Consider the following 10444-nt stretch of genomic DNA (forward strand, 5'->3'; position numbering starts at 1 on the left):
CTCGTCCAGAAGGCGGGTCACCTTGTCATCATGCTACAGGACCCCTCACCACATTGTCCCACTCGCCCACCACACTACCCTCAGTAGATCACATCAAATTTCCATTCCCCTTCTCTTCAAAGTAAGGTGTTAGATGGGTCTCTTAGTTCTTATTCCTCCTGCTGAGTTCAAGATGGGACAAGCCTTCCCTCATGAATTGGGCCTTATGAATTGTTCTTTAGCCACTTACTTTCAAGCAGCTATAATACACTTTACTAGAAAGATTCTAGGCTGGGAAATCTTCATGCCAAGCAGTGATTAATTGCTTATTTCATATAATACATATGCATCTATGTCACCGAAGTAGTAACTTGTATTGTGTGCATTTTCTTTCCTTCCTCTTTTGTTATGCTACTAGAAACAAATGGAAAGTCTGATTATAAATAATGCAAAGCTTGTGGATAAAATATGAATGGATTCTGGCTATTGAGTCCAAGGGCAGAGTTGATTACTGTTTTGTCTGTCTTTCTGTGGTCAGATGTAGGAGACAGCAATAAATAATCCATTGAGCTGCACCTCTGGGACCAACAGTTGCAACTTCTCAGGAGGAAGTAACTTGATTGTGCCAATCCTTTATCCCAGTAACACATGATGTTGAGAAGCTTCTGATGTCTGCTCTAAAAATGGAATGCTGTGGCTAAAAGCACATGGGTGGGGAGGTAATAACAGATGAAACTTAACTTTTTTTCCTTCCTCCTCCTCTTTTGATTCCAGGTCTTGCTCTGTATAACATATACCTCCACATTTGAGCTAAATGGGAGTTCAGTGTTGAAGATTGCTGAGGTAAGTGCTTTTGTCATACCGTTTCTTCTGTCACTTAATGTTTCCCTGCTACCCTAGAGTGTGCCTTCCATACATACTCTGAAACTGGACTAGTCCAAATCACAATTACCATCTTAAGGACTGGTTTTACCTCATGTGCAGTGTGAAGAAATAGTTGCAAGTTGGGCAGGGCTGATAGGCCTGCATGGGAAGGTTTCACTTTTGGAAACTGACAGTTGTATATTACAGCATTGTACATTTATTGCTCCTCAATATTTACTTTACTTTGCTTTTTGCAATACAAACATTTCCTTGAGTTCTTTATAACACAACACTGTGCTGATTCCTTACTAGGTGCAAGCCTGCAACTAGTGAAGTTTCATCAAGAGAGGTGTGTAGGCTATAATGTGCTGTATTTGCACAACTGCCATGATGTGCCTTGTTATTCTTTATTTAGGCAAATAAAAGATGTATTATGTCTCTAGATAGGTGGTATTGTCCTGGTGCTATTAGTGACTCTTCTCCCTTTATTCCATTAGATTTTATTCTGAATCAAATTGTAAAGACGCTTTGGCTGTAGAAAAACATACCTGCAGGTTTATGAAGTGAGCCTTTGTAGATGGTTGATAGTGTAGTACAGTGTGTAGCAAGCCACGGGACTGTTTGATTAAGGAACATTCAGTCATCCTGTGCAGTACACACTGTTGTGTGCAGAATATATTATAAATTTATACTGTTAACATGGTATGGGGAAAGCTAATGTCCATGGAGCAATGTAAAGGTTATATACGTCTCCTACACTCCAAGCACATGTAGGCATTTAGTCATGTGTTCTGTCTCAGATATTTGTTTGTTTGGTTTTTTTGTGAAAAAGCAAAATTCCATGTGAAAATAGCTCATTTTGCCTGGAAGTTACAGTATTTTCTAAGTTTAGGAATAAAATTGACCTTGCGTTGTCCTGTTGGAAGCTGATAATGGGGTTCTAGGGATAACAGGGAACCAAAGGAAACAGCTGTCAGTCTGTAACAAATGGGCTTTAAAAGGCTGTGTGTTAAGAGCTCTGGCTTAGACAAAATACTTGCTGGGAAAAGTATTTAATAAAAAGTATTTGAAGTATTTAATTGCTCTAAACCCTTTAGACCTCAATCTTTAAGAGTACTGCCTAAGACTAGGGAGAAATGATCAATCAGTTGTGGTCTCTGTGCTATAAGGTATATCAAATCATATTTTTTGTTCACTCTGTAAATTTGGATAACAACTGGGCTGTATGCATTTAAAGCATCCTGAAAAATTGCAGTTTTCTTCCATAGATTGGAGTTAAACTATGGCTGTTGTTAGTTGCCCTTCAGTTTAATTCCCAAAAGGCTAGCCTGGCTCTTAAAAACCTTTGCTGGTGTAAGTGGTACAAATTACCACAGCGGTAGTTTGTCCTTTTTCAGTTGCAGTGAGAAGCTGTGATGCAGGCTGATGAGGTGTGCTGGCAAAGCAAACAAAACTTCCATTTTCTTCAGGGAACTGGAACAAGCTGTAATACAGAGCATGCATGTTTCTAGTTGGAGTGTTTGGAAGTACAGCTATTTTCCCCATGCTCCTTGGGAAAATATTGCCTCAATGAATGCCTAGATCTTTCTAATTAGCAAGCTCTACCAGGCACATACATACTTCCTCAGGTTCCTCCTGGCCATTTTTAAGTAGGGCAAAGACATTAACAGCTGGACTCGATATGTTTTTGTATCTGAATTCTGCAATGTGTAAGCAGTAGGAAACAGAAAATTATTTCTGAGTTCAGCATTTGCGTAGCCTCATAATTTATAGGGAAGGGTGTCAGAGAGGAGTTTTCTGCTCCAGTGTCCCTGCTATTTGACATTTCTTTCCAAGTCAGTCCCTTAGTATTCCTAGCCTGCCCTCTGTAGCAAACTGGAGCCACTGCAGAATTGGAAAGATGCTGAACGGACTCTCTGACAAGCAAGGCTACAGTCTGAGCGTTTTGCACTGCCTGATCGTTCTCAATTCATGCATACAAAATAATGACAGCTCAAATCTTTATGAATATTGGCAGCTTCAATGCTTAAGGAAGCATCCAACATGAAGATTGCTGTATTTTATGTTTTAAGTATTAATAATATTGAAAACAGACTAAATCTTGCTGTGTGCACCTTCCCATGCTTGCCTAGACCCCTGCAAGAAAGTTTAGTTCACACTGTTTCTTGTTTTAATGTGTGTATTTGTTACTCCCATCTGCCTTTTTGGAGGTTTGTTTGTTTGACTCTGTGTTTCACTGGCTAACCCTTCTGTGTTTTGCTCTTAGTTGTGTCTTGCATGCCATAGAGCTGGAAGTCCCCGAATGCATGAAATGATCAAAATGTCCATTGCACACCTCTTCGGGGCCCTGAGCTCTCGCATTTTTACTGGTTCTTCTTCATCAGTGGCTTTTCAAAAGGTACCTTGCCCAGCCGTTTTAGAACACAGGCCTTCCATAAGATCGGAGCTCGAGCGGACGGCACTGTTGCTCATTAGCTGGCATGGGGAGGGGAGAGAGGAAGGAGATATCAACCATGCTCTTTCCAGACAGTCAGCCTACCTCTGAGAATGATATTTCATCAATTAATTCAGGTACTCTAGAAAAAAGACTTACAATTCAAGAGAATGATCTCAGCAGCACAGGAATGGTTTGGCCTCTGCAAAGGGCCATACATGGTTTAGGTTATTTTTTGATAGCTGAATGATGGCCAGAGTTGGTCCTGGTTTTCTTTTAACTTGTAAGACCATCTTCATCACTGACTGATCTCAAGCTAAATAAATTCTCTTATTTTGGGAGGGATCTTTAAATCCTGAAAAAGGGGCAACAAGACTGAGATATGCTGTCGATTTGGTACCTCACATCCTGCAAATGCATACAACTGTAACGTGTTCTGGTATACTGTCAAGGAAATCATCACAGTTTCTACTGTGAGATAACGAGCGATATACATAAACTTGAAGAGCTCTGGAATGCCATCTCTCAGTGTAGTTGGGAAAGAAGAGGAAGCAAGGTAAAACCCATAATTAAGTAGCTTCCATATGTGATGTCTTAGATCACTCAAGATATAGCTTGTATCCAGGAAGCTCCATGTTTTCTTGTGCTTGGGGCTTTATTGAAATGCTGACATGTAATGTAGCCCAAAGTGAGGAGGTCAAAAGTGTCTTAGGAACTTACCTACATTGTTTTCCACTCCACTCTAAGAAATGCAGAAGTGTGCCAGCAGCATGCTCATCTTAAACTTCATGTCCTCAAGCCCACAGCTTTTCTTTCTTAGTCAATGGAAAGCTTGGTTTCATTTCAGTAAGAGTTAAAAAAATAGAGTCTTGCCCATTTGCCTGTCTCAATACTGATTAGCCTATGTAATCAGGTAACTTTAATTTTTTTCTCTTAAAAACTCATCCTCATTAGGAACTATAAAAATGGCTTTACATCATATTATATCCTTCTCATCCAGAAACATATACCAGATGCATTTATGCATACTCCTCATGCTTATCATTTATACTACATAATATATATTTATTTCACATCTAGTTTAATCCGTATTCGTTGTTCTTCTCACTAGCTATATAGCTGAATGACGGCAGTGTAAAAACAAAGACTGAAAGTGTGTGAATGGTCTTTTTTTTTTTAATATCATTGTTAATGATAAAGGTCAGTGTAGGCCAAAGGACCAGAACTGCTTCTTCAGATCACAGACTGAGAAGATTGTGTTGTAGAGCTCTGTCACAAACCAACTCAGCTCCATCAAGACTGTTAACCCACTTACTAGTTACTGTGCAGTAGTTACACTGGTCGCTATAGCCTCTTACAGAGGCCAACACCTCCCACCGAAAATCTGATCAAGGATAGAAACTGCACTTTGCAATGTGGTATCCCCAGGTTCCTAGCTGTGTTGTGCTTTGGTAACTATATGTATAACATCATCTAGGGTCAAAAGTCAAGCACAGCTCTGGTCGCAGCACAGCGTCAAAAAATATGTGAGCAGCTGTGCATGGAGCTGTAACTGGATGAGCCATGGAGTGTTCTTTCATTGCCGCCTTGGCTCCCTTGGGATCTCTGAGCTGAGGAGTCTTCGGGTTGATTGCCAAAGGCAATAATTTGTTATTTATGGTAAAACTCTTGTATTTTTTTATATTAGGAAAGGTCTTCAAAGACTTTCAGATGTGCTGCAGTATATCATAATTATAGAAAAAGTGGCAGATACCTATACAACTGAAGTAACAACCTTAAAGAATTGGAGGGTATGTACATTGCAGCTACAGACTTGCAGAGTGATACTTACAAGAAGTATCTAGAAATGAACAATCAAAGCAGCATTTAGGGAATTAACTACAGAGCAAGGCAAGTGCAACAACCATCACTTGGGTTTGTCGAGAGATGAAGACTTTGCCAGTTTTGCCTTACCATTCCTGCAGCTGTGAGACTAACTGATGAATTGCATGCTGCTTCTAGATACTACTTATTCAGTTTTCTGTGTTGCTGAAAACTTATGTGCTAATAAGGCAATATAGATTAGTAAGGAAGGCTGACTCTCTGCATGTGAGACCTTGGTATCCTCCTCAAATGTGTTGCTGGTAAGTTACGGTTCATATCTATGTACTACTATCTTGTTTCCTCATCAGGTTTGCATTGAGACATATGTATCTAGCTGTCACCAGCGGAGCATTAACACCGCTGTGCGGGCAACCCTCAGCCAAATGTTGAGTGACTTGACTTTACAGTTACGACAAAAGCAAGAAAATATGGTGAGCCTTCTGGCATCAACAAATGGTTCCGTGTCCATGGCTGCATACTGTTTTGTTTCTCTGAATGCAGTGTGTTGTACTGGCTTGTTGTGCCTTATGGCTGTTGTTCGACACTTCCACAATTAATCCTGTTTAAAAGCTTTTTGGACTCTAACTCTGCGCCTGCCTCAGAGTAGTCTATCGGAAACGCAGCTCTCACATTGTCAGCTCTGCTTGGCTGATTATTTATTCTTCTCCTTTCGTTAAACAGAAGAGGCTTTGTTCTGATGTCATACTGCCTTGGCCTTATCCATTCTTTATTTTATTTGCTTGTTTTCCTAAGGTTCATTGAAATCCTTTTGCCAAAAGTTTTTGCATGACAACTATTGACATAAACTAAGCTAAGGAAAGTGTAATTGAGGTTTTTCTTCTTTTTTTTTTGTTAGAAGATAATTTAAGCTCATGAAATTCTTTTCTTGGTTGTTAGCAAAAAACTAAATTCTATTTATTGCATTATTAAAATCCATGAGAGCTGTTTGGATTAAATCCCAGCACATTGTCAGCAAAACTCTAAATGTTCTGGGCACATGTGAAATTACACTGGCTTCCTACATTCGTTTCGTGCTGCTTTTATATTATCAAAAAAGTACTATTTGTGAAAGTCAGTTTCTGTTTATTAGGAAATTTTAAGGACTATAGTTGTACAGATTATTTTCCTTACATCTGTTTTGGGTTAAGATGATCATTTCTGTTTTGGATCACCAGATGATGTTACTTTTATCCTAATGAGCAACTGCAGAACAGAATTAATCAGTTTACTTAAACTTCTCTTCTGTCTATCATAAGTAGGTTGACTTTAGTAGCCAAAACCAAAACAAACAAAAAAACCCAGCAACAGCAAAAAACCCCAACCAAACCAAACCAAATAGTTTTGAAATTTCAGTTTGTCTGGAAGTCAAATTTTACTAATTTTGTTCTTCGCTGAGGAGCAGGTGAAAGTGTACAAGAGCTGCATGTAGTTCCTGGCAGTTTGTTGTTGGTGCTTGAGAGGAGAATTTGGCTTGAAGCCTTTGTGCACAAGTAGGAAGAATCCTTCACCACTGCTGAGACAAATGATATAAGAGGTTGTTTCCATTTCCTGACTGTCATTAATAGTGTTGACACTGTAACATCAATGACAACAATGTGATAAACTCTAATACTCAACTGATTTTGGTTTCTAAGTACTTTGTGAAATCTAGACTATGCTTTCCTCTCAGTTTTCAATGTGACTTACATGCCTAGTTATCACAGGTTGTTTTTTTTAGCTGTAGGAAATCCCTTAAGGACTTAAGCATCCTAGTTCAGTTCAATGAGATGCAAGTTTCTTAAATCTAAATGACTTGTTGAAACAGATCTTATAGAATTTTTTAAAAAAAGTTTTGCAAAAGCTTGACTTAAGAAAGCCTAACAAACAAAACCCCAAAACAGATAGAGGATATGGATTTGTTAAGAGAGCTCTGCTGCTTAAGTGTTGCTTCTACAGTGTTTTTCTACTCCTTGCACCAATTATACTACCTTTGTCTTTCTTCAACAGACAATTGAAAATTACGACACCTTGCAGAAACTGAAGAGTCAAGGTATTTGTAACACTTTTTTTAGTGACTTCTTCCAAACCAGCTTTTTTATTTACTTTCCCTTTCGTCATTTTGATGTCACAGCAATTACATCTTCAGGTTTTCTTACCTTCTCCACAGCTTGATGCTCTTTGTGTTACCTGTGGTAAGAACTGAGACAGCCCTGTTAAAAACCTGGTATTTTCAGTCATGTCTTCATTTGGACCATGGTAACAGCATCACACTCAACATAGTAATAAATGCTTGCTTCAAGGTGCTAACTTCTGTAATTAAGAAGTTTTGGTGCTCTGGAGAAAGCTTTAGTAAGTGGCTTTACCTCCTAAATTGGAACAGATCCATGGAGTAGGACATGGAATCTGGATATAATTGTGTTACTGTATTTCAGGCCAGAGACATGGTTTGTATAATGGCAGCTTTTGAAAGCACATCACTAGTGAAGGTCTGTTCATGCTTACCAAATGATTATTTACGAGAGAATTTTTTTCTAATCCCATTCTGGCTTAACTCCCAGCATCTTCCCTGATAGGTAAAAATAGTCCCTAATTTTGACCTTCTTGCTAGATTTCTGCAGGAGAACTGGTGTGAATGGAGACTAAAATTTTTGTAGTGCACAAGCATTCTCTTTTAAGATCAGAACCTGATCAGAAGCTGTGTAGCAGAGACAAACTGCAGAGAGAGCTACAGAAATTTTAGTTGTCATGTAGAAGTACTGGAGCCAGTCCTTTTTTTATTATTCATTTGTATACTTACCTGAATTGGATTTCAACTAACCTTCTATAAATGCATATAAGCAATCAATGCTCTCTCTGTATTTAATACTACTGCTTTTTCATTGCATGGAGATCATTTTCCATTCTAGTACTTTTCCTATTGCATATTCTCTATGAATTTTGACAGCCCTGCTCATTGTTTAGAAGCTCTGACCAGCTCTGAAAGTCAATGCAGTGATTTGAGGTTGTAACCCAGCTGCACATATGTAATGCCTCTGATCTTTGTCCTTTTTGGAGGTACTTCAGCTGAGTCTCTTTGTGATGATGTTGTATCTGTCCTCACTGTGCTCTGTGAGAAGCTCCAGGCTGTCATAAAGTGAGTTATTTCAGTTTATAATTTGAATTTATTACCTGGAAATTGAGAGTTTCACTGATACATGCAGTTGTACTATTGTAGTCCTGGGATTATGGCTCAAAACCATGCTTAAATGAAGTATTTATTAGAGGAAGTATTGTTCATGATGCATTGATTTAATCCTCACTTGAGAAGCTAATTTGCTTTCTTTGTGCTCCGGTGAGCTTTAAAGAGCTTCCAGTAAATCTAATCTATAAGTAACTTCCATACAGCAGCAAAATACCTGTCAAAGCAGACGTTTTCTGGCTTCAGAGCAACCATTGTAGAGGGGACAGCAATTACAAGAGACATAGAAAATCCTAACAGAAACAATATGCAGAATGAATTAATGAGTCCTTCTTAGAAAGGCAGCATTTATCCAACTGAAGTAATTTGCGTTATCAAAGCATTCCTTAGATTTAGGAATATCATACACTCTACCTACTTGGAAATGCATGAGCCTAACTTTAAGATGCAGTTAATATGGGGACTAATAAGGTGTTACACTGCATTAAGCTACTAAAGTCTTTTGTTGACCAGTACTGTAAGAGTAAATACTTATGAGTTAAAAATTACTTCCTGTGGCATTCTAGCATAGCTTGACTAATAGTCTGTTAACAAATAAGCCAAAAAACACCTCAAGTGTTAAAGAGGTGACAAACCAACCAAAACCAAGGCAAACATTATACAGCAGTTACTAAAAAGTATAGAAATAATTAGAAAGTTTTAATGGAAAAACAAATTCTCACTTGACAACATTGTTTCTGTATCAGTAAAATAAGATTTAACTTGCTACTACTGCCAGTTGCAAATCACCTGAGTGGTAGCAAAAAAAGCTAATTTGAAACTATTTTAAACGTAGCATAACACTGTTTCTTTGGTTGGACTGTATGTCTCTGAAAGTAGCCTGTGATGAACTCGGGGAAATGGGAGATATACAAAACAATGATGCATCGGCGCTTCCTTTCATATGCTCTACATTTTCAGGAAAAAATGTGGCTTAGGAACTACCAGAGCTGAAGACAGCACAGACACCTTTTTGTGCAGTTCTTCTATAGACTTTCCTCCCATCGGTGTTACAGCAATATTTGAAAGAGAAGAGTGCCTTACTTAGCATTTTTTAATCAGTGTCAGCATTTGAGAAAACAAAAGCATGTTTCTGAGTCTTCTAAAGGAACATTTATTTTTTTTTTTAGTTGTCTGCATAGTTACAGGACAATAAGAAGACATCTTCAAAATTGTGTGTCTAACAATAGCAAGTGGCAAAACCAGCTGAAAGATTAATTCTTTGTATCAGTTTTTGCCCACATGTGAAGCTATGAACAGCTGTCATCTGATAAGTATTGTTCACCAAGTGCTAATCACTTTGGATTACCGGTTCTGAAATAACTAAACTACCTGACAGGATCTCTCAAAATCATTGAAAGTCTTTTAAAAAAATATCTGCAGTCCCAGCTCCCCATAAAACTGTACTGTAGTAGAACAGATTGAGGCATGCTGTAGATTAAGTACAATAAGAAATTCAAAGGACTTAAAAATACTCATTGAGCCATAATTTACTTCATGCTTGTAATTACGTGCCTAGACTGTGAGGATGTCTAGTCATAAGCAAGGTGCAGTAAAGGATTCTAATTGAATCTGAGGAAAATAAATTTAATTAGGATGGCTTGTTAAAGAACTAATTCCATGATTGAAAAGCCTTTATTTCTTTCAAGGCAAATTTTGGTATCTCCTTCAAAACACTTTGTGGGCAGCGACTTAACTTTCTAACCTCCACATTGGTGAAGTGAGGTTTTAGTACGTTGTACTGCCTGTTCTGATTTCTTAGTCTGAAGACTAATTGCTCTTTCTAAATTCCAAGCTTATTATTCAAGGCAATTGTATCTGGAATACGTGTGTCTTTCCAGATAGGTGTGGACTGTCATGAGGAAAAGGCTATTGCCTCTGAAAAATATAACCAGCCAGTAGTTTTAAACCATCCATAGCACAAAGTTAGGAATCTAGCTTCAGGCCTCAGGATTCACTATTTTCTGCATGGCATGTGAAACTTGTGCTGTTCTACTTGGGTGAAAATTCATCTATGTGAAGGAAAGGAATTCGGGCAGTGACAGAAGAGCAGACATTTCTCATCCCTTAATTTCAGTTAAGAGAAATTAATTCCTTACAGCTTCCTT

General features: G+C 38.3%; 1 protein-coding gene across 1 annotated transcript in view; it reads left to right on the forward strand.

The window, feature by feature from the left end:
* Positions 1 to 753: 753 nt before the first annotated feature.
* The window catches only part of KIAA1244 (KIAA1244 ortholog), a gene marked incomplete at its 5' end in the record, with an annotated part of 52713 nt that continues 43022 nt past the window's right edge, over positions 754 to 10444 (forward strand). Inside the window, 4 exons of the mRNA XM_010182129.1 lie at positions 754 to 822; positions 5449 to 5571; positions 7127 to 7169; positions 8174 to 8252. Coding sequence (XP_010180431.1) covers positions 754 to 822; positions 5449 to 5571; positions 7127 to 7169; positions 8174 to 8252 — 314 coding nt within the window. The remainder of the gene's footprint in view (positions 823 to 5448; positions 5572 to 7126; positions 7170 to 8173; positions 8253 to 10444) is intronic.

This window comes from Mesitornis unicolor, unplaced genomic scaffold (assembly GCF_000695765.1).
Source record: "Mesitornis unicolor isolate BGI_N332 unplaced genomic scaffold, ASM69576v1 scaffold45803, whole genome shotgun sequence".
NCBI classification, from domain to species: Eukaryota; Metazoa; Chordata; class Aves; order Mesitornithiformes; family Mesitornithidae; genus Mesitornis; species Mesitornis unicolor.